The 27,821-nt window shown below is 46.4% G+C and overlaps 2 protein-coding genes across 6 annotated transcripts in view; both read left to right on the top strand.

The window, feature by feature from the left end:
* Fam117a (family with sequence similarity 117 member A) overlaps positions 1-18,823 on the top strand; it is a 43,912-nt gene extending 25,089 nt beyond the window's left edge. Inside the window, exons 2-8 of one of the 3 annotated variants that reach the window (XM_074045982.1) lie at positions 287-481; positions 9,318-9,413; positions 10,773-10,883; positions 11,495-11,629; positions 12,948-13,149; positions 14,377-14,527; positions 17,559-18,823. In XM_074045982.1, the coding sequence (XP_073902083.1) occupies positions 9,366-9,413; positions 10,773-10,883; positions 11,495-11,629; positions 12,948-13,149; positions 14,377-14,527; positions 17,559-17,859 (948 nt within the window). In that variant the 5' untranslated portion in view covers positions 287-481; positions 9,318-9,365 and the 3' untranslated portion in view covers positions 17,860-18,823. Of the gene's footprint in view, positions 1-286; positions 482-8,112; positions 8,391-9,317; positions 9,414-10,772; positions 10,884-11,494; positions 11,630-12,947; positions 13,150-14,376; positions 14,528-17,558 lie in introns of those variants that run through there. The other 2 variants (XM_020171368.2, XM_074045981.1) reach the window with 2 other exon arrangements.
* Positions 18,824-20,944: 2,121 nt separating this feature from the next.
* Slc35b1 (solute carrier family 35 member B1) lies at positions 20,945-27,425 on the top strand. Of its 3 annotated transcripts, none has more exons than XM_020171370.2 (9): positions 20,945-21,401; positions 22,080-22,183; positions 22,762-22,892; positions 23,191-23,221; positions 23,786-23,943; positions 24,848-24,974; positions 25,751-25,857; positions 26,035-26,188; positions 27,109-27,425. In XM_020171370.2, exons 1-9 carry the CDS (start codon positions 21,190-21,192, stop codon positions 27,159-27,161), a joined length of 1,077 nt encoding a protein of 358 aa, XP_020026959.1. In that variant the 5' UTR covers positions 20,945-21,189; the 3' UTR covers positions 27,162-27,425. The 3 variants fall into 3 exon arrangements, with proteins under 3 accessions (XP_020026959.1, XP_020026960.1, XP_073902084.1); XM_020171371.2 differs by having other exon boundaries at positions 21,380-21,401; positions 22,787-22,892; XM_074045983.1 differs by lacking the exon at positions 20,945-21,401 and having other exon boundaries at positions 22,086-22,183; positions 22,787-22,892.
* The last annotated feature ends 396 nt before the right edge of the window (positions 27,426-27,821 follow it).

Below are 27,821 nucleotides of genomic sequence, written 5' to 3'. Positions count from 1 at the left end.
CTCTCAGGAAATTCAGTGTAGAAACTTAGGAATTCATAGTTTATAGTCTACTAAGAATAGGAAAAAGATAGAGGATAAAGTAACCCCTAAGTCCAAAGTAAAATGCTATAAATTGTTTTCAGTGGTAAAGTTAAGTCAGAAAAGGTCTTGTTAGATTACATGTACTTTTGTAGGCAAATTCAAATTCTGTGAGGAGGGAAGTGAAGATGTTGCAGGCAGGTGAGACTTCCTAGAAGAGAGAGAGAAGACTGACTGCCATGTCTCCTTCCTCCATGCTGATGTCAAGGCGTGTGGGCTATGCTCTCTTTCAGCCAGTGTGCCGTGTTCGGTGGCCCCAGAAAAGTCAGTGTGTAGGCCTCAGCCACCTCAGGTCCGACGTACATTCTCCCTGGACACCATCCTCACTTCCTACCTTTTGGGCCAGTGGCCACGAGATGCTGATGGGGCCTTCACCTGCTGTACCAATGACAAGGCCACCCAGGTAATGCAGTTCTCTCCTAATGGTATCAGGAAGGGGTGGGAGGGCTGGCTGAGGAGGACTTTGGTCTCCTCATCAACTTTCAATCATTGAAACGTTTTGTCCTGGGTTTTGGTTGTACATAAAAGCTTTCTATCTCCTGCTGTTTCCCAGCCTGTTTTTCTTTATAAACATTGCTGAAAATGAATTTGCCTTCCACCTGCCTGGAGAAGGGAGGCATCAAGCTGGGGTTTTTGGTTTGGCTTTAAGAGTTCATGTGTGGATAATCAACAGCTGACTGGAGTTTAGGTTTTAAAAAACAAGGTTTACCTTGCTAAAATTAAACTAAGACCAACATTTAATTGAGTTTGCATTCCCCAGACAGCTGGGGGAAGTGGCCAAAATGTGCTGAGCCAGGATGGATCCCATTAGAGCCATAGAATTGGGAAGTTCCCAGGTAACAGAGAGTTTTATTCCTTGCCTGCAGCCCAATCTAGAGTTCCAGGGTCCCCGTCTGCACCCTGTGAAGGCCAGGTTCCTCTCCTTCAGTATTTTTATTTAGGATGGTTTTCTTGTTAAGAATCTTGAGCTTGGAAGGAATCTCCATAGACTATCCAGCCCATCTGTCAGTTTTTGAGTTTAGTCTGAACGAGATATCATCTCATTTGTGAAGTTACACAAAGATATTTCTTAATCTGAAGCAGGACTTTGACATTCTTAGCAGTTGAGTTGGTGAGAGTCAAGGTTCCTTTTGATGCAGTTGAAACTCATTCCTGTTCAAGTTCAGAATGAATGAATTGTTCCTGGATGGGCAGAAGCAGGGAGGAAAGAACACTGGGCTCAGGGTCAACCCTGTCTACTGGTGTCAATGGGCGAGTCAGCTCTTCTTCATACAGTGGGTGGGGTGGGCCTGCCCTGCCTACTTGGAGGCCACATGAGGGCCAGGTGATACGTGCCTCCCTCCTCCTCTTCCCAGCACATAATGTCTGTCCCTTTCTTTCATTCACTTTGTTTTATGAGATCCATGTTCAAATGTCATCAGTGAGTGTTTGGACGTCCAGCCCTGTTCTTAGCATGTTCGAATGAGAAACTAGGGAATGAAGATGTGATTCGGCCTCTCTGAGCCTGGATTTCAGTTCTGTGAAGGCCCGTGAACAAACAGCCAAGGGATGAGATGAGGCCAAATGTCTGGCACAGTTTAGAGGCGCAGGATTCCCCTGGCAATGCCCCACCTTGAGCCAACAAGAATGACAAAAACAACCACAAGTTTAAAACAAGTTAACATCGAGGGCCCTTCTTATACCTACGAATAGAAGGTGAAGGCAGACTATGCTCCAGATAGTAAATGGAGCAAGCCTAGTTCCTGTGAGTCCCATACTGTTTTTTCTTTATCCTTTCACAAGGCAAGGAGAATAGGCTATTCTTCTCTCTCCTAGGCCTAGGAGCACATTCTCCTTTCTCTTTGGGGAGGACTGTTCAGGCCAGCAAATGTACCTAAATCTAGGTGGGCTTCCTGGAGGGGAAGGGCCTGAGGTTGTTTCAAGTGTGTGAGCTCATGAGCATCCCACTTTGTCAAATGGCAGGCTTGTGTATAGATCACCTATCTTTCCATCTGTCATTTCCTGCTGCCAGTCTTCTGGGAAGCCACCATCCCATTCTTCAGTTCTCTCTCTCTCTCTCTCTCTGTCAGCCCAAGATGGGCTGGCCTCAGACATTCCCTTGTGGGGTGGAAAGGCATGGGCTCTAGGCTTTGTGTTTTTGCCCAGGCCCCAGCTGTAGGCCAGATCTTTTATATAACAAGTCCGGGCTTCTTGCCACAACAAGACGGAGGTCAACGTTGCGCCTCCATGGGTCTGGCAAGGCCCAACCATCCAGCTTTCCTCTTTCCCTGGGATAGGCTCCAGCCCTCGAGGAACTCTTAGCAACCTGTCAATATTGTGGCTACAGGCAGGAGGCTACAGAATTCTGATCAGTGTAGACGTCCAAACCAAAATATGTATTCTGCCCATCTTTTATTCCTGGTCTTCTGGGGATTTTCTGCTGCTAGGTTTGGGCTCCATTCAAATTCCTGCTTGAGACCCTGGCCTGGCACAAGTAACCTTCTTTAACACTGGTATTGCACTGTGAAATCCTGAGGCTCTCCTGCCGTCTCTCTCAATAACGTGTTTCTTCCTTACTAGGCACAGGGAGATCGCCCAGAGACAAAGGAGCAGTTTTACTGGGAAGATGCAGGGAATGTGGAGAAGGAAGAGGAAGGCAGAGAGGCAGGATCTACTGGGATCCTATAGAGTTTGGTTTTACAGTGCTGGGTGTGGAACCTAGAGTTACATGCTAGGCCAGGTCTCTACCACTGAGCTACATACAGCCCTAGCTCATTGAAAGCTTTTAAGCTGTTAGGAAAGTATGAAGACTAGACCTTTCCCCAGTTGCTTTCAGTGAACCAGCTATTGCTACTTCGTTCCCCCACCTTGTGCCCTTTTTCTTTTAGCCACAGCAATGGAGTGGTTTATTGTCTGCTTTACCCACCATAACTGGCAGCACTCACTACTGTTCTCTTATATGCTCAAGCTCTGCCCAACAGAGAGCCAGGAGCCAGATTGCAAGTTGGAGACCACATCAGTCCTGGTACTCCCAAGGGCATGGCTCACGGTGGGGTTTGCAGCCATGGTTATGGTGGTTATGGTAGAGGCTAAGCAGTTCCTTCCTCCCAATCCCCAAGAGGGAGCCAGAGCCTTGCCCATTCCAAGCCAGTTTCAGACTTGGGCACCAAGCATAGAATACTTGATATTAGAAAGCAGACTTGCAAAGTACTGGAGACTTCTCCGATGGGCAAAAAAATGGAAGTAAACACTCTCATATGCTCAGTCCCAGGATTCCCTTTCTGATTGTGTTTTAAGCTCTGTGTCAGGTAGAGAGGGTAGTCCTCAAGCACTTCACTATCTGATGTGAGGAGCTGGGTTTCCTACATATGTGGAGCAAGAATAGAAGAGGTGTGGAAGGATTTTGTTTGGAAAATTGGCTGTTATAGGAAGGAGGAGGATGTGTGAATGTGGTGACTGAGCAAAGAAGAGCAATGAGATTGTGTGTCCCAGAGATTGGCCACGCGAGTACAGGGAAGTGTCTGGATGTAGTAGGAAGTGACCAGGAAGGACTAGAGGGCCCCTATGTGGCATCAGCTTCATCTGTAGGAGGCATCTTTGTGTCTGGGAGGATGTTCATAGGATTCTTCAGGTTTATTTGGACAATACTTTTCCCTCTGTGGCCAATCCTTCCCCCAGGTCAGTCAGTAACCCAGAACTGGCCACTAAAGGCTTTGGGCTGGCCCCTCCTAGTGACTGGGCCTAGGCCAGGGCCAGTGATGGCAGCATATGTTGGTGGCTGTGGTTACCTCTTTCCCTTCTTGCTGTGCAAAGCATTTGAGTCTTCTCATACTCTTCTTGAGGGAGGAAGTGGGCTCACCACAGCTGGGATGACTGTTTGAGCAAAGTTCCCCTGCTGGTTGCATCCTGTCCACAGACAGTACCCTTAGTATTTGCCCTGCCTGGCCCTACACCCATTCTTACCCTCTCCAGTCTGTTTCCTCTGCATTTTTCAGATGAGGTGGAAAAGCCTCTGTGAGATAGATATCTATCTCTATCTATCTATCTATCTATCTATCTATCTATCTATCTATCTATATACATATATATCTATATGTATACATATATAGATATGTATATATACATATATAGAGATATATATAGAGATATCTATCTGTCTATCTATCTATCTATCTATATTTTGTTTTTTCATTAGCCCTGACTTATCCTTTAAGGGAAAAAATAGCCTAAGTCCTTGATAAACCTCCTGGAGCATCCTGAAAGCCACAGACAGAGGCACGCATACTGGTTTGGGAAGACTTCCTTTCTGTCTTTTCCCTGCTTGCAGGGGGTCCTCCCCTTCTCCTAGGCTACTTCCACAACATTCAGTGATGCCATATAATTCAGTGTGACCATCACAGCCTTTAAAAAATGGTTTTCTTTGTGGGGTGGGGTTCGGACACAGCGCCTATTCTCCAAACTGGAGATTAGGACCAGTTGTTCAGTATGTAGTTTGACAACAGCCGCACATATTTCAAAATGAGGCCATGATGGAAAAATCCAAGGGTTGCCTAGTCACTGTAGGGCCAGAGATGTGGCCTTGGCCACCTGCAACCAGAGTTCTCAGTGTGGCCAGCAGACCCCCCACTCAGAGCCTTTTCCTACCTTTTTAATTGTCCAGAGTCCTAAGGGATAGATTCCCTGCTGAATTTGAGTTTATCATATAGTTACTGACCATCTCACCCAGGTAGGCACCATGTTCCTCTTCACTTCCACACAGGTATTGTGACTTACGTTTCTAGAGCCCAGCCCAACTCTCCATGTGATGCTCTCTCAGGTGCCAGGATCACTGGAGACAGGAAATGCTAGGATTCTTTTCGCTTCTGGTCATGGAGTCCAAGCACAAACCTAGCTGGGTAAGGAGGCCAAGAAAGACATTCCATCTGGTCTCCCTTTCTTACTGTATTAGGTGGCTTGGGGCAACCATTCTCCACCCTCATGCTCAGTTATCCTACCACATGCTGCTGTGGAACCTCAGAATCCCAAGCAAGGCTTTCTTGATCTAACTATGTCCAGTTGCATAGTCTGTGCATCAGCTACACAGCTGGCTTCTGCCAGTCATGGTTAGCAAGCAGCTTTACTTCTCCCTCAGCTGCTCCCCTTGGCCAGGGTATACAATCAGTCCCCCCTAACAAACAGGGCTTTTTGGTTAGCTGTGCTCAAGTTCTTCTCTGCTTGTAAAGGGTTATCTAGAATGACCATTCACAGTGCTATCATGCAGCCTGGCTTGACCCTGTCATGGCAATCACTTTGAAGGATAGTCTTCCTTAGCTGTGACTTCTCTGTGCCCCCAAGGAGACCTTGATCCAGACCTCTATTATGAGACCTAGAAGAAGAGGATCCTGTCCAACCAGCACACTGGAAGCCGGGGGGATCCTACTAACACACCCAGTGCAGTTTGGAGGTACTGAAGTCCATACTTACGCACATGCCTACCTTAATAGTACTACCACCAGCATGTCAACAGCTTCAAACTTAGGCTAAGCTACGATGTTAGGTTCCTGAGGCTGTTTTAAAAAATTATCTCAAGTTTAGTAGCTTAAAACAACAGACATTTCTAGAGCCCAGAAGTCCAAATTCAGTTTCAGTGGACTAAGAACAAAATATTAGCAGGGCTACAATCTCTCAGAAGGATCTTTATTTTTATTATTTATTTTGAAAATTTTTAAGGCAGGGTCTATGTAGTTCAAGAGTGGCCTTGAATTCTTGATCCTTCTGTATCTGCCTCTCAAGTATTGGGATTACAGATGTATACCACCATGCTCCACTCAAGATATCTTGGAAGAGTCAGCTCCTTGCCTCTTCTAGATTCTGGTGACTACAGTGTTCCTTGGCTTGTGGCCACATCACTGCAATCTGCCCCTGTGGCCACATTGTTTTATCCTTTTCTGGGTGTGTATAATCTCCCTTTGCCCCTCTTTTACAAGGACATTTATAGTGGAATTTAGGGCTCATCTAGGGAATCCCAGAATAATCCTCCCTCTCAAGATCCTTAGTTAAATTTGCCATATAAGGTAACATTTATAGCCATCTAATATCTGTGAGGGACATTTTCATCTCCCCTCCCCCCAATTCATTTGCTCAGGGGAATTCAACAGAATATGATTAAAGGACTGTTTAGAAAAAATAAAACCATTTCATGATCTTCTATACACACTGAATTGACATTCTATAATACACCAGTTACGCTTGCTTTTGCTTCGTACAATTTTTTGACATTTCACAATGAACATATGTCATTTTATAATTAGAAAAACCAATATTATTACCAATAGGGATTCGGAAGCACTAGAGACTGTTTGCAAAATCCTGAAAAGCATAAAATAGAAAATAAAAGTCACCCATTGTGATACTACTAATACTTTTGAACCTGTTCCCTTACTGACCTCTCCTGCTATTCTTTCCTGGCCTCACTCTGCTCCCACCATCCTGGCCACCTTATGATTCTCAAACACACTGGGCTTGCCCCTGCTCTTTCACTTGCTGTTCCCTCTATCTTCATTGCTTCCTCACCTCCATCTGGTTTTATTCATATGTTACCTGTTCCATGAGGATTCCTGTGGCATTTCAAATCACATTCCTCCTGTCCAGCATTCCTATCCCATCTGTTGGCTGTATTTTCTCTTCAGCAATATCACTGTTTAAACTGCCTCCAATTAAAATGTAAGCTCAGGAGTCAAGAATTTTTGTTGTTCTGTGTACTGTTGTGTCCCCAGCACCTGGAATAATACCCAGCACACCTTATACATTCAGTAACTATTCATCCAGTGTGTGAATGTTGTACACCCTCGGCCCATCTGCACAGAGGAGACCAAGCAGAGGAGTACCCAGCCTGAAGCATCCGAGTTAGGGTGGGCTCCCTGATGATGAGGCTGGAAATAGCTATAGGGCAGACCATCTTAAATGGAGAGACCATGCTTGGAGGCTAGGGGGTGAGGATGAAAAGGGAGATGGACTTGAGTTTGCCTGGGCAAAACAGAGAGCCCCTGAACTGAAGAGTGAGATGGTGATAGCTACAGTCAGAATGCAAGTGTTGAGAAAAAACAATGGCCTTAGCAGTTTATGTGTTCAGCGTGGGCAGTAATTGGTGGAAGATGTTGCTGAGCAAAGAGAGGTGGGGAAAAATGGATTGGGAGGGGAAATTACTCTGGCTGCCATGATTTTCACATCTTCTATACACTTCTGTGCCAGCTGACATGTCTCCTTCCACCCCCTCATATATTCTGGAAAAAAGAAGGTAGTCAAAGAGTTTGAAGAGATATAGTCAATGGCAACCTGAGTAAAGCTGTTCCTGCTCCCTCTCACCACCCACCTGCAAGCACAGTATCTTCCTGGACAAGAAGAAATGGGCCCCATCACCTTGGTTTTCGCCACCCCTCATCTATGGCCTCTACCATCTTTCCAGGGGCAACAGGCTGTGTGGGACTTAGCTTTGCAAGCAGAGCTGGTAATCTACAGACTTGGCTTTGACACCCTGGGAAGGGAGGATGCTCACTGTCATGGTGCCTGAGAGAGAGAGAAGAGGGCTTCCATCCAGTCTTTTCTGAGGTTCTGACACCTCGTTTAGTGAGAGCCAGGCATTTAAAAGAAGGTCAGCTGCTTGGTTTCCAGAGAATGTCAGAGCCAGTGTCCCCAGGGGCTCTGGGATATGTGCCCATACTAGAGGCTGCAGAATGTGCTGGTTGCCCTTTTCCTAAAGGAGGAACAGTAGGAGATACCTCTTGGGATGTGCTGCCAGTGTCAGGACAGGGAAGTTAGGGCATTTGTCTTATCCTGGCTTGAGTTGCAAAGCCCAGTAAAGGTCCTGCTCTTGGGCAGCTGGAAGCAAGAAAAACCAGGGGCTCAGGCGGCAGTGGCTCCTCTCCATGCAGCTGTTGCTCATGACAGTCTGCTCTCCATAATCCAGCTCAAACCGCCCTGCTAGCTCCTCTTAGCAGCTGTTGGGTGGTGAGTAGTTGTGTTTCCCACCCCCCCCCCATCACCTCCCCTGCAGCAGTCTCTTAGGGGAGGTCAGCTGATCTCTTGGAGGAGACAGTTCCCAGGCCCTCATGTTTCTGGCAGCATGTGCACAGAAGTTAGAAAGGATCTGGTCCCACTGGAGCCTCCCCTTGGGCTCCTCCCTTGGAATGGAAGTAGAATATTGGTGGTGGGGAGGGAGCTGGGCCTCTTCAGCTTCATGCTTGGAGCCAACAGTTTCCTCCCTTGGTGGGGGCTCAGGAAGTGTTTCCACAGCTTCCCCATCTCCATCTTGGGCCTTCTGTCTACATGCAGCAGAGGAAGGAAGGCAGCAGATGGTAAGTCCTCTTAGGGGACAGAGCAGGCCCATGAGGAAGAAGAGGAGGAGTTATCAGGCTAAGAGGTCAGAAATCACAGCTGGGGTTGAAATTCTGGATCCTTACTCTCTGACAATGTCTCCTCCCTGGCTCATTCAAGAGGACTTTGGGGCCAGGCGCCAGTGGCTCATGCCTGTACTCCTAGCTACTCAGGAGGCAGAGATCAGGAGGATCGCAGTTCGAAGCCAAGCTGGGCAAATAGTTTACGAGACCCTAACTCAAAAAACCCTATTACAAAAAATTGGGTTGGTGGAGTGGCTCAAGATGAAGACCCTGAGTTCAAGCTCCAGTACTGAAAAAAAAAAAAAAAGGATTTTGGGGCCCCCAGCACTCATTTTGCTTGTAGAAAAAGATGAAGGAATAAGCTCAAGGCGCTGCACTACACAGGAGCCTCCTGTGGACAGACCTCCTGTCTGGTGATTTGTGTCCTTAGGCTCTCTTAGGCTTGTGCTGGACACATTAGGAGTGAGAGAATAAAGGATAAAGTGGATTCCTGAGCTGGTTGAGAGAGGTACTTGGCCTCACCCTTGGGAAGCATCTGGAATGAGTGGGACTATAATACCCATCTGAAAGTCATAAAAGAGGAAAGAGGTCAGCTCTATTGAGCCATCAGAAAGGTTTCCTGGGAAATGTAAACCTGGATGAGGCTCTGCAGGTGATTCTCGTGCATGGAGGTATATAGCAGGCTGAGCATGTCAGAAGGCTGATGAGCAGGTACAAGAAAGCTTCACAGCCCACCACCTCTGCCCAGGAAACCATGTCTATTTCCTGGGCCTGCTGTGAAACTGTATCTCTCTCTCTCTCTCTCTCTCTCTCTCTCTCTCTCTCTCTCTCTCTCTCTCTCTCTCTCTCTCTCTCTTTCTCTGTGTCACTATTTCTCCCCTGTAGACCCCCTTATCCTGGCAAGAGCCGGAAGGTGAGCTGGCCAGCTCCTGCATGCACAAGCGCTCAGCATCCTGGAGCAGCACAGACCATCGAAAAGAGGTAACTGCCTTCTGATTCGTTGGCTGGACCAGCTGCCTCTTTTCTCCCCACTGCTCCCCCACCCCCCATGCACTGCCTCTGCCCTAAAGGGCAGTCGTACTTCCAGTCTCCCTTGTCTCCATCCAGCTTTGTCCTAAGGAGATGGCCATTTAGCACTGATTCCCAGCTTCCTGATGTCCTGGTTTTAGGAGCCCAGACCTGGTAGGGTAAGGCCAGGCCAGTGGCTGATGGTTCCTTCCAGCAGCAGGCACAGGATTGAAGTTGGAGAGCTGTTTGTCATTCTCATTTTAAGATTAGATCCAGATAAGCAGTTCAGAGACTAAAGGAAGACTGGGAATGAGTGCCTGGGAATCAGGAACCCCTGACCTCATTTACTACTTTACTTTCCATCTAGCTTTATTTTTAAAAGAAGGCAAAAACAATCCTGTGTTCCTAAATACTTTGTCCTGGCCCTCTGTTGCCTCAGAAAGGCTCAAGAATTGAGGATGAGAGAAAGCCATAGGCTGAAATCCCAGAGCTCCCAAGCCAGCTCTTGCTGATATGTCACATGGCAGTTCCTAAGAGGGTCAGCTTGCTAGGACTCGCCCTTGACCCCTTCACAAAAGGAAGTTGCCTTTTCCCTCCTTATTGCTGAGAACAGTGATGACATATGAAGTGAATGCACTACACGTTTAAAGATAAGGGAAAACTTTAAAAATACGTAATGTCTTCGGTGTCAGAGTAAGCAAGTTATTCACACTAAGGGTAGGGAGTCATGGTGTGAGTGATCCACAATGGCTATAGACACAGTTTTATGGCTATGGCAGCAGATCTACACTCTGAGTTCCATTTCAGCTCCCATTTATATAGCTCTGCATCTATGAGCCAGCCAAAGGTAAAAAGGTACAGAATTACCTTTACATTACAGACATGACAGAGATAATATTAAAAAGTTGTTAAAGATACTCTAGTTGTTACAGGGTATGGGAGTTAAGATAAAATGTGGTATTCCTTCTAGAGAGCCTATCCTTGCATAGTGTGTCTACTTTAAAATGGGGGAATACATCCATCCCTCCTGGTCTCAGGGCCTTTGGGATGCTGAGAATGTCCTTTGAGGAATAAACTGCCGTTGGCATTCACAAATATCACCTTTCTTTGCTCTTAGTGGAATAGTATCCCACACCTTTTGTAATCTGTGACTGACAAAATGGTTCTAGTGTTGTGTATTTTCAGTTTGTTGGAGACCGATCTATCTAGGGAATAAGTGATAATTCAAAAAACCAATCCACCTGATCTGAGGTTTTAACTCCACTAAGCCATTTTGAGATGGGGGATTAACTTCTGTGTCCCTTGCTTCTCCTCTTCATCTCTGGCTACTAGATCACCAAATTGAAGCAACAACTACAGAGGACAAAATTGAGCCGCGGTGGGAAGGAGAAGGAGCGGGGCTCCCCCCTCCAAGGGGACCACACTGTGCGGGGTTCTGTGAGGGTATGTGTTCTCCCCGACCTGCTCCTGTCATTTTCCATGGTGGGCTCCCCCAGTGAGAAGAGTTTTCACCAGTCTTGCAGCACTGAGCCCTGCCCCATTGCGTGCTTTGGGGCCACATCGGTGGTCAGGCAAAGTTTTAGTCCAAACTTGGACTTACCTGAGTGACATTGGGCTTTTTACTATTCTGAATGACTCTAAAGACCTCTCAAAACTCTAGCTTCTGGAGAAAAACCCACCAAATGGGCCTATTACAATCTGTAGCTGTTCCTAAACTGTCCTTTATTCACTTGACTCTGCTGTGTGAACATGACCATCACCATGCTGTATCACCATGCCTGTCTCTGGGATTAATATCATCAGTTTATAATTTACCTCCTTGTTGATTTTTAAATTGAATACATGCAGTATTTCATGTATGCCAAAACGCATGCTCATGATTTAGTGGGGAGGTGGGGGGTAAAACTACCATCAAGTGTTTAAAAGGAGAGCGGCAGGTATTTAATCTGTGCTAACCATGTGCATGTTTGTCCTGCAACAGCTTACAGTAAGAATTGATGACTAGATGGGGCTTGGTGGGGCTTCATATGATTGCTTCATTTGCCCCTCTGCAGATGTCCCCTCCCAGCTTTCCCTCAGGGTCCCCTGTTCTGCGACTCAGCCCCTGCCTGCATAGGAGCCTGGAAGGCCTCAACCAAGAGCTGGAGGAGGTGTTTGTGAAGGAGCAGGGCGAAGAGGAGCTGCTGAGGGTGAGTGGTGGGTTGTGTCCAGAGCATACCAATGGGCAACACCAGGATGAGTCTGTGTGGGGAGACGGGAGTGCTACTCTCTCCAGCCTCTCAGACTGTAGTTCTGTAAACAACAGCATACAACACCTGCCTGCCAGAGAAGCACAAATGGAGTCCTTTTGTCTCTCTGGGCTTAAGTGCTGTGATAGCACAGGCAGATGGGTGTAACTGGGGAAGGTCTTGTGGAGGAGAGTAGAGAGGAACAAGGATGGGCAGAGAGGTGAGTGCCCAGCTGGGAGGAAGATGCCAGCTCACTGTTCCCTGAGTGCTCAGCACTGTTACTCACCTGTGCCTCATCTCATGCCACCCCACTGCTGGGTCACCACTTCCCTCCGTCTCTACCTGATGACACACATCCATCCTTCATGCCCAGGTTGACCCATGCAGCCTTTTCCCTGCCCACTCCAAGGCAGATTATATGCTATCTTTCTGCAGTTTCACATACATTTATATACAGACAGTACAACTAGGGAATGCCATTTGGGCAGTATTAATATAATTTTTTTTTGTGGGGGTGGTACTGGGGTTTGAACTCAGGGCCATGTGCTTGCTAGGCAAGTACTCTACCATTTGACCTACATCAACTCTTTTTGCTTTAGTTATTTTTCAGTTAGGGTCTCATGTTTTCTGCCTAGTGCTGGTCTCAGACCATGATCCTTCTACCTTTGCCTCTCACGTAGGTGGGATTACAGGGCTATATCACCATGCCCGTCTCTGGGATTAATATCATCAGTTTATAATTTACCTCCTTGTTGATTTTTAAATTGAATACATGCAGTATTTCATGTATGCCCAAACACATGCTCACGGTTTGGGGGGTGGTGCAACTGCCATCAAGTGTTTAAAAGGAGAGCGGCAGGTATTTAGTCCATGCTAACCATGTGCATGTTTGTCCTGCAACAGCTTACAGCAGGTATAGTGTCCTGATAACTTCCCCTACCATTTCTCTCTGCAAATCATTCACATTTGTGTTCCAGAGCCCAGCACACAGAGAGTCCCTTCTCTAGTGAGGCTTATAGACTGTGGGGTGACACATTGATCACACCACACAGATGGATATGTGATTATGCATTGGCCTGCCAGTGTTATGAGGGAAAAGAACAAAGTGCTCTGGAAGAAATCTCCCTAGATTGAAGGAGGACAGGGAAATAAATGTTGAGGAAACAGTATGCTGTTGACTCTGCATGTTAGGAAGGGATGGAGAATTATCCTTGGGGTCACTACAGTGCCACAGGCCTGAGAAGGCCTAGACTGAGAGTCTCCCTTCCCTCCCCGTCAGATCCTTGAGGTCCCTGATGGGCACCGTGCTCCGGCTCCTCCACAGAATGGAAGCTATGATCATCCCCTCCTCCTCCTGGAGCCAGGCAACCTTGCTAGCTCTCCCTCCATGCCTTTGGCATCTCCCCAGCCTTCTGGCCAGGCCAACCGTGAGGAGTACCAGGGTGCCATTGAAGAGTTGGCATCTGTCTCCAGTGACAAAGGTAAGCTGTAGAGCTGAGGCAGCAGGGCTAGCTCTGGACTACAAGAGGGCCTTCACTCCCCTTTCCTACTAAGCAACTCTAGGCCCAGCCTTGTTATTTATGAGCCAACTAAATTACCTTTGTGAGTCATCTTCATTCTGCACACCATACCAGTAATAATAATGGCGTTTTACAGAACATTCTGATTTGTGGCTTAAAAAGTCTCTGTGCCTATACTTTTACTTAATCTTCACTGAAATCCAAAAATAGCAGTCCCTCCTGACCCGTGTTTTGGCTGAGGTGGAGAGCCAGTGTGTCTCTGTTTAGGTGTCCCCTCTATTCATTGCAAAAACGGCTTAAAGGCCGTCGTAAATGATATAAGAGGATGTGATCTCTTGTCAATGGTTCCTCAGTTTGACCCAGACTGGCACCTAAACTTTCTGACTCCAAATCCCTACTTCCTCCTGTGCCCTGGCTCTTGGCTGAGCGGATGAAGACAGTGATCCCTATGTTATAAAGCACTGTTGCCTACACCGTCTCCTGTGATGTTCTCAGCAACCTCATGAAGTAGGCTGGTCAAGGGCATGATCACCAATATACATAAGTTAATAGAGCATAGAATAAGGGGGAATAAATGTGAGATAGATACAGATAAAGTCAATATTTGCCACATAGTCAAAGTACATTCATGGCATGGAAAGTGAAAGGAATTTTATCCTCTGGGTGGGGTCGAGTCAAGGTTGCTCCTCAGAGTTGGTACTGGAGCACTCTCTGTGAAGAGGGATAGATTTTCCAGGCCGCAGACAAGACAAAGCCTGGGGGTTGCTGGCAGGCAGGTGTTGCACTCTTGGGAGAAAGAGAGGGATAACAGGTAAGGTTCCTTTAAGCCTGAGGCCTGGAAGTCCAGTTCCTGTTTGCCTTCTGGGAATGTAGGATTAGAAAGAGACCTGTTCCCATCAATTCTAGTTTTTGTTTTTTGTGGTGCTGGGAATGGAACCTAGGAACTTGTGTACACTTAGCAAGTACTCTATGACTGAGCTACATCCCCAGCCCTCATCTGTGTATTTTTAAAATTCTGTTATATGATATGTATGTTTTTAAGCAGCTTCAGTGGTTTTTTTAAGGGAAAATATGAAACCAACAAACATGACTTGCAGAATCACCTCAACTTTACACCCAGGGCTGGAGCTGAGGAAAGCAGAGGCCCTTCCTTCATCTCCACTGGACTCAGCCTTGTTCTGTTTGCAGCTTCTTCTCTGGGCCACCAAACCTTCCTTGAAGATGGCAGCCCATCTCCAGTTCTTGCTTTTGCTGCCTCCCCTCGGCCCAATCACAGCTATGTCTTCAAACGGGAGCCCCCAGAAGGCTGTGAGAGAGTGCGTGTGTTTGAAGAGGCCACGTGAGTACATGCAATAGAAGGCGTGGGAGGGAGGGACAAGAATGGAGGGTGAGCCCCGTGTTATCCCACCTGACAGGCCCTTCTTCAGTCTTGGTTTCTCTCTCGCCTAGAGGTGTTGTCAACATCAGATTATGAGTATTGCAGTTTTTTCCATGATCAAACTTGTTGACATTACCTACTCTGAGCACTTAGATCTTTGCTTATCATTATCTCCATAGAAACCTGCTCTCTGCCCACATGCCAGCCACAAGCACAGCAGGAGCTGGAAAGGAAAGATATCGGAAACCTAAGCCCTTTGTTTCTTCTATTTTTTTTTTTTCTCCAATCCCTGGGGAACGTGGAAGGATTTGCTAGACCATAATCAGAAAGAGAGAGAGAACGTCTAGTAGTTCTTTACCCTGTGGCTATAGTGGTTCAAGTGTCATGAACTCCCAGACAGAAATTTCCAGATCTTGCAAGTAAGGACTATGAAATATTCCCAAACATGATTGGGTAGTTCAGAAGCCATTCTGCTGAGCTCTTTACATTTCCCTACAAATAGCAGAAGGTTGAGAGCCACCATTCCAAGTCCACATTAACCCCCTTATCAGGCCCTGAAAACTCCTTTCATTTTCCCCTACAGCTCCATATTCATTAGGGCAGATTCACGCTGGAAGTTGTGGTTTCAATGGCAGTCAGGAAGTTTAGTCATGGCGTTGGAGGAAAGGTTTGTCTTGGACTGGGTTTGGGCATTGAGGGCACCATTTGTATCTCAAAAGAGGGAGAAGATAATCCACGGTGATGGGAACACCACTCCCAGAGGGTCTTTGTTACTGTTACTGCTGCTGCCTGGTATCCTTCAAGCCTCTGGTCCTCTGAGGCATTGTGGAGGGAAAAGGCCAGTTCTTGCAGCTCAAGCACAGACTGGGCTCCTTATGCCTTCTCTCATTGCATGCTGAATATGCTGGCAGAAATTAGGCTGTTGCTTGTCCTGATTCTTCACACTTATGATGCCAGAAGTGGTCTGAAATCATGTCATAGCCTCCTGTTCTGTATTAACCCTTTAAGACAGGTGGTGCTCCATCTGTTATTTTCAAAGATATCCTGGGTTTGAAATTCTGAGGTCTCTTCCTTTTACCAACTTTCCTATTGGCAAGTTATTATGTGTAGTATTTCTTCTTATATTTTCCAATTCCTAGAGGAAGAAGGCCTGGATTTCCTAGGGAAGGAGTCAGGCTGCACTGGGCACAGTGGTTCACACCTATAATCCTAGCTACTTGGGAGGCGGAGATCAGGAGGATCACACTTTGAAGCCAGCCTGGGCAAAAAGTTCATGAGACCCTATCTTAAAAATACCCAACACAAAAAATGGGCTGGTGGAGTGGCTTAAGCAGTAGAGCACCTGCCTAGCAAGCATGAGGCACTGAGTTCAAACTCCAGTACCACCAAAGGAAAAAAAAAAGTCAAAAACTGGTCAGGATCCTGCTGGTTGTATTCATGTTCTTCAAATGTTGCTTGGTGCTCTCTTGGTCACACACCAGGAATATTCCTTCTGCTGCCCATTCCCCACTCCTCCGTAAAGTTGTATTCTTTTAAACCCTTCTCTGCCTCTGTGGGATCTCTGAGCCTTCCCCCACACTTCCAGCACATGAGACCATCATTGGTTGCCACCACCTCTCTGTGCCAGAGGTCTACCTTGTCTTCACATCTCACTCTTCTCTCTGGGCCTTGAAATGATGAGATTTCTAGGATTAAAGTGAAAGTCAACATGAGTATATTTTTCTGTGTATACACTTTAATAAAAACCATTAGTGACAGAGCTCCACCATCTTCCACACACATTTGTCTTCTCATTGGAAGCCTCACAGCCTGTAACTTCTCAGGCTCTCCTCCAAAAATCCATTTTCCCTAAATGATCAGGGTAAGGACTGTTCTTCCCACATTAAAGGTTACATCACATGGTGAATTAGAACCTAGATCTGAGACGATGTAACTAACTGCTAATCTTACAGTTGTTGCTATCTTTCCTCCCAGAAAGTTTTGCCAGTCACATTGTTCAAATGTGTTCAAGAATTAGACTTTTTTTTTTTGGCACTGGGTTTAAATTCAGGACTTCTCTCTTACTTCTCTCTTGCAAAGCAGGCCCTCTACACACTTGCAGTCCATTTTAGAGATGAGGTGTTGTGAGTTATTTGCCTGGGCTGGTCTTAAACTGCAATCCTCCCAAACTCAGCCTCCCAAGTAGTTAGGATTATAGGTGTAAGCCACCTGCACCAGGCTAAGAATTAGATTCTTTAGGCCAGTAGATTTCAATGAAAGACATTTCTGTCCCTAAGAGGACATTTGGCAATGTCAAGACTTTTTTTTGTGATACTGAGGATGGAACCCAGGGCCTCATTCATGCTAGGTAAGTGCTCCACCAGTGAGCTACAGCCCCAGTCCAAGAAACATTTTTAATTGTCACAACTTGGAGTGAGGGTGGTATTACTGGTATCTAGTAGGTAGAGACCAAGGATTCTGTTAAATGTCTATGATGCACAGGCCAGTGCCTCCCCACTCCTGCAACAAGGGATTATCTAGCCCAAAATGTTAATAGGGCAAAGGCCAAGAGATCCCCCTTAGGCTATAGCATCTCAGAAAGCCACTATACCTTGATCTGTGTTTTCAGACAGGTGATCTGCTTCTGACACACTATTCTTTGATGACATCTTTTAAATGAAAAGATCCCTTGTTTTCCTCTTCTAGAGTCACTGTTGAGAAGCTATCCCTCCTGTTTCTAGCTAAAGTATATTCTCTGTTGTTAAGAACAATGAATGGGCTAAGGATATAACTCAGTGATAGAGCACTGCCTAGCATGTGGGAAGCCCCAGCTTCCATCCCCAGAACAATAATAATTGGAGAGCTGAGGGGCTTAAAGACTGGCTTTTCCTTTTTTGGTCAAGTTATTATCCCGGTTGAGTAGAGACCCAGCTCCCCTGCTGTGGCAACATCTCTTACTCTCTCTTACCGTCTGTTTCTCTACATATTATGTGTGTCTCTCTCTATCCTCCAGGTCCCCAGGTCCTGACCTGGCCTTCCTGACTTCCTGTCCTGACAAGAACAAAGTCCATTTCAACCCGACTGGCTCGGCCTTCTGCCCTGTCAACTTGATGAAGCCCCTCTTCCCGAGCATGGGCTTCATCTTCCGTAACTGCCCCTCAAGCCCGGGCTCTCCCCTTCCCCCTGCCAGTCCCAGGGCACCACCTCAGAAGGATCCAGAGGCTTCCAAGACCTCTCCACTGCCATTCGAGCCATGGCAGCGCACCCCACCATCAGAAGAGTCCGTGCTTTTCCAGAGCTCCTTGGTGGTCTGAGGGGATTCCCCTAACACACCCCAAACACACACTTTACTGCGGAGACCAGTGCCTTGGTGGCAGGCCCTTTAGCTCCCCGAGTTGGGGGATAGAGGAGCCCCTCCCTCTCGGCCTTTGAGCACTTTCATTTATTGTGTCAAAGCCCCAAGTCCTCTCTCTGATGGACACCAGCCCCTCTGAATGTGAGGGGACCTGCCTTCTCCACTAGCAGCCGTGCAGCTCACAAATTAACACGTGTACCTGCTGCTTCCCACACCTGGCGGAAACTCACCCAGAAGGTCTTGAGTCCGACACCACAGGGTGTGAGTCCAGTTGACTTATAGGAGGCTCTTGTTGTCATGGAGCAAATTGGCCATGACTGAGAGAAGAGACATCACAGATTTCCTTCCTGCTCCACCTCCAGAGACACGAAGAGCAGACCAGAAATAGATAGGCCATTCCCATGCCTTTTTCTCTTTGGAGTGCTGACCAAAGCGGCCCTAAAGGGCCATAACACTTGACCAATTCAGCTGCTAGCAGAGGGGGGGAACCAAGTGTTTTCCCAAGTGGCATTTTCATCTCACTTTCACCCTGACTAAAGATTGTCTTAAGCATCAGTCCAGCCCCCAGGTCGGGAGGGGTGGGTGGCTGGAAAGCTTGGCATTCCTCCAAGTGGGAAGTGGTGGTCCCACACCCTCCATCTGCCCCTGGGCTGGGGTTGGATTTGAAAAATGCCTATTTTTCTTGTACCTTTCAGTGTAGAAACTCTATTTTCTCCCAAAGACACTATTTTTGCAGCTGTTTGAAGTTTGTATATTTTCTGTATTGCAGAGCTTACACAAAATTGAAGAATGTTAATGTTTGAGGTTTTTTTATCTTGTGTTTAGAAGTTGAGTTTTTTCTTTTTGTTTTTGTTTTTGTTTTTTTTTTTTTGCAGATCTTGGTGTTAATAGATCAAATAAATAAGTATTCCCAGCAGCTTGAGGTTGTATTAAATGTCTGGGGTAGGAGGAATGGGGGGGGGGAGATGGAGGGTATCATAGTGATCACTTCATCCTGTGTACAAAAGAAGGAGCCTTTCTAACACCCAATGCAATGGTTCTGGGTGCTATATGGCTGTATGGATGACATCATGCTGGGACTATTCACAAGGACAAACAGACAGTAGACCTGTGAAAAGTTCAGAATCAAGAGTGTGTTATGTCCTGCAGGTGAGGGAGTCATTGGGGAAGTGACCCATCTTCCATGAGTCTGAGAAAGCTCCCTTGGGAGAGTGGACTTAGAGAGGAAATGAGGGTGCTTGAGAGGGGACAGCTTGACATTGTGGATACTCTTTACAGAGTCAATGGGAATGAGATGAGGGAATGGCATTAAGGTGGACTTTTCTTGTGCAGCTTTAGGGAAATTTTTATCCTTTTTGCAGTTGGTGCCCGCAATGCATTGTGAAGCCTTGGGGGGGTACAAAGAAACTGCTTTGTCCTTTTGCAGTCTATCAGACTGTCAGACCTCTTAGGCTCTTGGGCAAAGTGTCAGTAACCATCCTAACATTCTGATAGTGCCTTGAATTTACAAAGCTTTCTTACAAAAGACACATTGTTCCCACTGGATTCCTGGAGAGTTGACAAGCCCAAGGGCAATTGTAAAGTGTACAGCTATCTGTAAGACCTCAGAACAGATTCCTAATCCTGGCTATCCCTATTTGCTTGGTAAGTGCCAGGTATGTTAAGTGCTTTACATGAAATGTCATTGAAATATGACAACCACCCAATGAGAGAAATGTGATTAAGTCCCACTGTACTAATGAGGGAAGGTCAAAAGGATTGGATGATTTTCCCCAAAAGACACAGATAGAAGGAGCCAGAATTGGAAATGTGATCATTTGGTTCCATTGCCATGCTTGCAGTGCTCTACTACTCCTTATTATATTCCCATTAATCTCATATGACCTGAGTCAAGTGAATTATTTGAGGTCCCTGCTGGTAAAGAGATGGGATTGGAACCCAGGTCTCTCACCCTGGCTGCTAGTTGGTTCCCTGGAAGTACCAGTTGATCTAGTAGAGTAAGCCCCTGGGCAAAAGAGTAAATACTTGAGGATCCTTTGCCCCCCTCATAGAAAGAAGGCAGTGGGCTGAGGATGGACACCATCTTTTATCTCTTAGCCTGCCTGTCCCCTGAAAGATGTCTGGCTTGCCCCCAAAGCCTTAGTGAGTCAGGCCCCCAGTGATGGGTGTGGTGCTGCCCAATGTTTCCTTCCTTTGCCTGAGACTGTGCCAAAGAGCATGCAGCTACAAGGGACAAACAGCCTGAAGTCCAACAGGCCGCCTGAGAATTGGACCTTCAGCCAGATATGAAGTGGGGGTCGGGGGTGGCAGTGGAGTGAGTCTTGCCCAGGTAATTCTGCACAGTAGGTGGAGAATCAACCCATGGATATGGAAGGCACTCAATAATAAGAAGGTGGAGGGCAGCTGAAGGGTTTGCTCAATTGTGAGTTGGAGGCCCTGGAAGAAAATTCACTTCAATAAATTTGCATTTCCACCTCCAGGATGTGAGAAAGTAAGATTTCAGTTGAGAAAAAGTAATGACTAATAATACCTTAAACTTTGCACAGCACACTTTACAGTTTATAAAACACTTTGACAAACCTCAGCTCATTTAATCCTCATCAGTCAGGAGACGATAAAGCAACTATTACTAATTATTCCTAGTTTATACGGTGGGAAAACTGTGGCTGAGAATTTAAGCGACACGTGTAGACTTTACCTGTAAGGGACTAGAGCCCTGATCTAGCAGAAGCCTACCCTCGCCTTGGTAGTCTAGTGCCTGCTATAGCGATTTGCTCTCCCAAGTCAGGCCTTCAACACTGATAGAACGGGGTAGGGGAGTCGCTGACACTGGGCAGCCGCTAGGGGGCGTTGAGGCTCCATTAAGACTTTGGCTTTAGGACCCAGCTAAAGCCTGGCAGCTCACCGGCCGCCTTTGATTTGCTCCGTCTTCTGCACCTCCTCTTTCCCCGCCCACCTGTCTAACTTTGCACATCGCCGCCAATTGGTGACCTCCACATCCTTATACGTCATCACTCTACGCCCGAGGGTCTGCTAGGCCATACTGTCGAACCCCGGGTAACAGTTGTCCTCAGAGTTGCCTTATCAGAAAAATCTCGAAGGCGAGGCACTAACTTCAAGATAGCTGGTTCCCCTGGCCACTAGGAATGAAGCCAAGGTCTCAGGGACGGTCTTTTTTCCCAGAAACCAGGTGCTGTGTTATAAGGATTTTTCCCTCTCAGCAACCCTGAGCTGGCAGTTCTGGAGTTGACTGCTGGGCCCTGCTAAGCGGCGGTCGCATGCAGCTTCTATGAGGCCCTTGCCGCCGGTCGGCGATGTCCGCTTGGACTTGTCGCCTTCGCCGCCGCTGCCGCTGCCGGTTGTGAGTGGGTCTCCGGTCGACTCGTCCGGGCGTCTCATGGCAGCTAGCAGATCCCTGGTACCCGACCGGCTGCGCCTGCCGCTCTGCTTCTTGGGTGTCTTTGTCTGCTATTTCTACTATGGGATACTGCAGGAAAAGATGTGAGCCGACCCCTGGGAGCGGGAACATAGACATCCCCTTATTATCCAGACCCTTCTGTCCACACTGCGGCCCGATTCTTGGACCTCCCTATTTCTGGTCCCAGGCTTTCCTTTTGTCTTCCCACTTGGCTTGTGACCCTCCCTGCATCCGCTACCTTTACATCCTCGGCTGAGCCACCCCGTAATTCCAAAACGCCAGAGTTGGCCAGTGGATTTCTTGGGACCTGATTGTTTTTCTTCCTTTAGATGTTTTTTTAATCATTATTAGTTCCAAGAACCTGGAACTTCTACACTCAAACACACTTCCGTAACCTGATCTAGGTCTTCTTTGGAATTCCCAGGTGCTTGCAGACTGCCTATTTCGCCTTCGGTTTTGCTGTCTAGCCAAATCTCCTGCCAGGGGTACTTCCTTTCACTATCTGATTTTCCATTTTTCCTGTAATTCCATCCTTTATGGATATTTTTTGCTGAGGCTATGGGATTAGTAGTGTGGGGCATCAAGTTTCTAGATCCAACCAAATCAACCCCTTTTGTAAATGAGCCCAGTGATCCTTACAGGCTCTCCCCACATTCAGAGAAGTAAGATAACCCCAAAGTTTTCAGTGACTCTGGACATACCAGATGGCAGTGAGTTTTATACTAATTTCTCCCCTCTCTTTCTCATGCATTTCCTCTTAGAACAAGAGGAAAATATGGGGAGGGAGCCAAGCAGGAGACGTTCACCTTTGCCTTAACTTTGGTCTTCATCCAGTGTGTGATCAATGCTGTGTTTGCCAAGATCTGTGAGTACATAGATATTAATTTGTTAGATGCTCCCCTTCCACCATATTCTGGAAATTAGGCGTTGATTCAACGTGAAGGTCTAATTTTCCCTGACCTCCACCCCCTTTAGTACTCACACAGGCTCTCTGTACAGTCTATAAGGGCTGTGAAATACTATTAAAATATCATGCCCTTAAATTAGACCAGCTTCTGAACCAGAAATGTGCAGAGAATGGGTCTTCTGTGTTCTAAATGTCCATTGAAAATTCTTGAAACATTTTTACCTTTGTCCCTTTGATTTCCCTTTATGTGTCAGCTTCAAATATGTTTTGAGCTTTCTTTGTTCCCTAAAGTCTAGCAGCAGAACTAAGTCCTCTCTTGAACTGAATGAGAATCCCACCTCCACCCTGCATGTGGTCTTATGTTAGGCTTTGGTGGAATTGGAGAGTTGAATAATTTTCAGAGATTTCCAAGCCTAAGGACAGAAATACCTGTGTCTTGTTTGACAGATAAGTTCCTTTCATGTGGCCTCAGCTTTTGCTTAGTGGTCCATCCTAGCCCCACCAGGTTTCTCTTGTATGTTTTTATCTTCTCCTAGTGATCCAGTTTTTTGACACTGCCAGGGTGGATCGTACTCGGAGCTGGCTCTATGCTGCCTGTTCTGTATCCTATCTGGGTGCCATGGTCTCCAGCAACTCAGCACTACAATTTGTCAACTATCCAACTCAGGTGAACTCTCTTGGTGGAATGAGGGTTGTTTTAGAAATTGTTTGAAAGGTCTAAGGGGTGCTCCCTCAGGTTTGTGGCTTAAATAAAAAGAAACAATCCTGGGAGAGTGTGTTTGAGGAATTCAGAGTATATAAGACTGTACAGCTGGGCTTTATTGGTGGGTCAGCTATGATAGGACTGCTTTCTGAGGTTCAGGTCCCTGGTGTGGGCCCAACCCTCAGTCAGCTTAACGTAGCACCTAGAACAGTTCCTCGCACATCGTAGATGCTCAGAAATTATTTGCTGAATTTAATTTCAGGTTCTTGGTAAATCCTGCAAGCCAATCCCAGGTAAGCAGAAGAAGATGGTCTCCATCTTCTATCCTTTCTTTTCCTCTGGCTACAGCTCTGTGTTCCTCTAGGTTTCATCATCCCACTATAGGTCCCTCCAGGGACTTTTCTCAGTCCTTCTCTCTGCCCATCCTTTCATCTGTATCTCTTCTGTGGTGTGCGTAGACTGGTAATTCTCAGTGGGAGCTAGAAGCTGACCTAGTCTGTTTCACATGCTCAGTCATTTTAGTGTTCTGTCTGTTTACATTGTCATTACACATCCTAAATCCAATTTTAACCATCATTTTCTTTTTCCCAGCCTCTTCATCTTTCCCCCACTGTTCCCTACCCTTTCCTTGTTCCTTCCTGGACTTTTCACCTTTGTTCTCTACCTTTTCCCCACCTTATACTCTACTCAACTGTATTGCTTGATCATCTTTATCTAGGTGCCAACCTGGCACTCCTCCTCTTATCATCTATAGGCCTTCCTTCTCCCTGAGTCTTTACTTGGCTCCTGGAAGGAGGGTCTTGGAGTCATTGATGGCTGTGGATGCCTGAGTTTTTTACTCTGTTTTTCCCTTGTAGTCATGCTGCTTGGGGTGACCCTTTTGAAGAAGAAGTACCCACTAGCCAAGTACCTGTGTGTGTTGCTAATTGTGGCTGGAGTGGCTCTTTTCATGTACAAACCCAAGAAAGTAGTTGGAATGGAAGAACATACAATTGGCTATGGAGAGCTGCTTCTGGTATGTGGTCTTAGGAAGGTAGCCTTTTCCAGCAAATATAACCAAAGGATAGCCCCATGCAGCCAGAAGATCAGTTATGTCTTGAGAGAAGTTGTAGTGCCCATTACCTCCCATTTCTGGTCTTTGCTGAAGGCTATGGCAGGGAGCCTGAAATATTTGACTATGGCCAAGTTCTCCTTCTGGGGAAGAAAACTCTGAGATCTATATCTAGATACTGGTGTGAGATCATACAAACTTGAGAACTGAAAAGGAAGAAATAGTGTCTCTCTCACCGGGTTCCCAAGAAAAATGGAAGCCAGAGTTGAAAATAATGCAATAGGTACTTACATATTAGGCACTGTTTCAAGTGTTTTACATGTTAGTTTATTAATTTTTACAAGTCTCCTTACACAGGTAGTGTTTCCTGCATTTTACAGAATAAATTGAGGCCAGAGAGGTTAAGTCACTTGCCCATTGTCACATGCTATTTAGGTGACAGAGTCAGAATTGGATTTCAGTCTGAGCAGTCTGACTACAGAATCCAGTTGATGGGTCACTGTACTCCAAGCTAGCCTGCTGGGACTAGATTTTCCTTCTCCAGATTTAGTGAAAGAATGTGGATGGCTCACCACAGCATATATTTCAGTCTCATGTCCATGGCTTCAAGGCATTGTGTTGGGAAGTGGCTGGCTTCCTGCTCTGGTGATTGCAGTACTGTTGTGTGGCTCACTTAGCCTCTCAGTCATGTTATGGGAGGAACAGCTAATATGATCTCTCTGCCCCTACACCTGGGACAAAGGCAGCAGTTCTGAGGACTTTAAGGCAGCAGTTTTTTGAGGAGCCTGAGGATGAGAATCCTGTGCCCTGGGTTAGGGAGGGGTCCTGCTGGTCACCCCATTGCAGGCTTCTCTTTTTTCCTTCCCAGCTGTTGTCTTTGACCCTGGACGGACTGACAGGTGTTTCCCAGGACCACATGCGGGCTCATTACCAAACAGGCTCCAACCACATGATGTTGAACATTAACCTTTGGTCGACATTGCTGCTGGGAGGTGGTAAGGAGCAGCTCTGCTATGCTTTCCACCTATCACCAGAGGGCAGACTGCTCTTGTCCACTTATTCCTAACTAGGCTGCCGGTTGCTAACTTTGAGCAAGCCAAGGCCTGACTTGGTTCCAAGGTGCTTCTCTGTCCACGCCCTGAGAGACCTTTCTGAAAAATTTGCTCTGGCAGGGTCTGCTTGCTACCTGTAACTAACACAATAGGGGCAATCCTGCACCAGGTATCATGGGAAGACTCACAGTAAAACACATGGGGTATCTGGGACTATTCCCTGTTAGGAGGTAGCATTGGTATAGTGCTTGCACAAAGCAGGAGTAGGTGAACACTTTAGAGTCCAAACATGAATGCATTTGTCTTGAAACCAGTGTTTTCTAACTTTTCCAATCTGGACACGTGGAAAGTACATGTGCAGCACACTGGGGTTCATGGAGGAGGTCACTGGGGACTGCAGATGACCAATGTTAGGAGCTTCCTTGAACAGGAGGTGTGTGGGTCACCATCTCTACAGCATCTGAAGAACTTTCAATCACTTTGGGATAAATAATTCATTAACTTTCAAGCCTCTCTCTCAAAATCGAGTCTTTAGTTTCTCTAATCAGAAAAAAATGAGAAAGCTACATACATGATGGGACATTACAATCTCACTGCAAAACTTTCCATACCCCAGCCTCCTTCACAGAACTTTAGAAGGCAATGTGCAAGTGTGTGTGTGTGTGTGTGTGTGTGTGTGACACAAGATGCACCATTCATCTTTTGATATTTCTTCTTAGGAATCCTGTTCACTGGGGAGCTCTGGGAGTTCTTGAGCTTTGCCGAAAGGTACCCAGCCATCATCTATAACATTCTGCTCTTTGGCCTGACCAGTGCCCTGGGTCAGGTGAGTTCTTGAGATGGGACAGCTTGGTTTCTTTGCCATGACAGCTGGTTTCCCTAGAAAAGCTGACCTGACTGGGAGATAAGGGGTGGCAAGATTAGCCCTGGGTGTCTGTTTGTTTTAAGACCTCATTGCAGATGCCTAAGAATCAGCCTGATCCACCTTTCTCTCATTCTCTAGAGTTTCATCTTCATGACTGTTGTATATTTTGGTCCCCTGACCTGTTCGATCATCACCACAACTCGGAAGTTCTTCACCATTTTGGCCTCTGTGATCCTCTTCGCCAACCCCATCAGCCCCATGCAGTGGGTGGGCACCATACTTGTGTTCCTGGGTAAGTTCCATCCAGAGCAGATTCCTTTCTGGACCACAGAGGGACAATGACAGAACATTATAGGCTTTTCCCCCCTAAAATTTTCTTTTTTTTTTTTCTTTTTTTTTTTTGGCGCACTAGGGTTTGAATTCAGGGTCTCACACTTGACAGGCAGTGGCTCTTACTGCTTAAGCCACTCTGCCAGGCTAGAGGAAGCTTTCTTTTGAGATAGCGTCTTACTTCTTAGCTCAGGCTGGCCTTGAACTTGCAATCCTCCTGTCTTCCTGAGTACCGGGATTACAGACATTGCATGCCTAGCTAGGGAAGACTTTTTTTGGTGGTACTGGGGTTTGAACTCAGGACCTTGTGCTTGGTAGGCAAATATTCTACCACTTGAGCCACACTTCCTCCCCTAGCCCTTTTTGCCTTAGTTTATTTTTCAGATAGGGTCTCACATTCTTTTGCCTAGGGCTGGCCTCTACCCACCATTCTCCTACCTCTGCCTCTCACATAGCTGGGATTATAGGCATGGGTCACCAAGAAAACTTTCTTGAAAAGGAGGCATTATTTGTAATGTAACCTTCCTAACATGTATTCCATCTTGTTGATTTTCTTCCCTTAACATAGATTTCTCCAGATCCTGAGTAGGAAAGAATTACAATGCTGATTCCCTACTGACTCATGGTGCTATGGTGGAGCTCAGAAGTTTTAACTCTTAAGTTTCTTTCCACCTTGCTATCTACTGATGTGTCTGTGTGTGTGTGTGATTACTGGTATTTTTTCATTTGATACCATTCTGTTGTCTCTGAGGAAATTACATAAAACAAGTGTTCTAAAATTTATTTAAGGCTCTAATTTTGGAGAATCAATGCTGACTCCCCCAAATCATTAATAGGTTTCACGTACCCTGTAAAGCTGAGCCTATTTTCTCCTTTCCATAGGTCTCGGTCTCGATGCCAAGTTTGGAAAAGGAGCAAAGAAGACATCCCACTAGTGAAGAGGACTACCTCACTCCAAGAACACTTAAGTTATTATCTCCAACAGTGACATCTCTTGGGAAAATGGACTCAGTAGTGATAAGGGACTGAATTCCAGTCTTTTTAAAAAAAAAAAATCAAAGGAAGCAAAAATCAGATATTCTAAAAACAAAAACAAAATGCACTTTGGATTTTTCATGAGACGAGTGGGCAGTTTCTGTTCTTGATGACCTGGCGCACAGTCCAGTGCAAATAAAGAGAGAGGAAGAGGCAGAGCTTGATGCTCGCAGCCCACGCTGCTGCTCTCTGGGCTGTGGTTAGTGTGCTTGGTTGGGTTATTCCCATGAGCCTGCGCATGATTGGGAGGAGCTCCGAAAGATTATGTGGTGTGCCAGCAGCCTCTGTTCCCACGGACCAGCTTTAAATATGCTGAGACAGGTGGCTGTCTATTAGAGCCAGAGGATGTAAAAATCACTTCTCTAAGGCTTGGGTGGGCAAACACGTCATGAGAAACTAAAGGTATGTTCTCTTAAGAAAACCTTAAGATTGGGGTTAAATGGGCCCAGAGGCTTAGGGTCTGCTGGGTTTTCTCTTGTCGCCACTACCACCCCTCAGCCAGAGGGCTTGACCGAGACTTTGTGCGTGTATCATTAGTAGCTTTGGAAGGTCTAGGAATG

This window comes from Castor canadensis, chromosome 11 (genome assembly GCF_047511655.1).
Source record: "Castor canadensis chromosome 11, mCasCan1.hap1v2, whole genome shotgun sequence".
Lineage (NCBI taxonomy): Eukaryota > Metazoa > Chordata > Mammalia > Rodentia > Castoridae > Castor > Castor canadensis.
Note: the sequence above shows the minus strand (reverse complement) of the source record. Positions and strands in the feature narration are given on the sequence as shown.

What these genes read in the sequence shown, in the direction of transcription:
- Slc35b1 (XM_020171370.2), top strand. Translation starts at nt 21,190, where the DNA reads ATGAGGCCCTTGCCGCCGGTCGGCGATGTCCGCTTGGACTTGTCGCCT. An exon ending in GGGATACTGCAGGAAAAGAT is followed by an intron (nt 21,402 to 22,079) that starts GTGAGCCGACCC and finishes ATTTCCTCTTAG; the next exon opens with AACAAGAGGAAAATATGGGG. An exon ending in TTGTCAACTATCCAACTCAG is followed by an intron (nt 22,893 to 23,190) that starts GTGAACTCTCTT and finishes ATTTAATTTCAG; the next exon opens with GTTCTTGGTAAATCCTGCAA.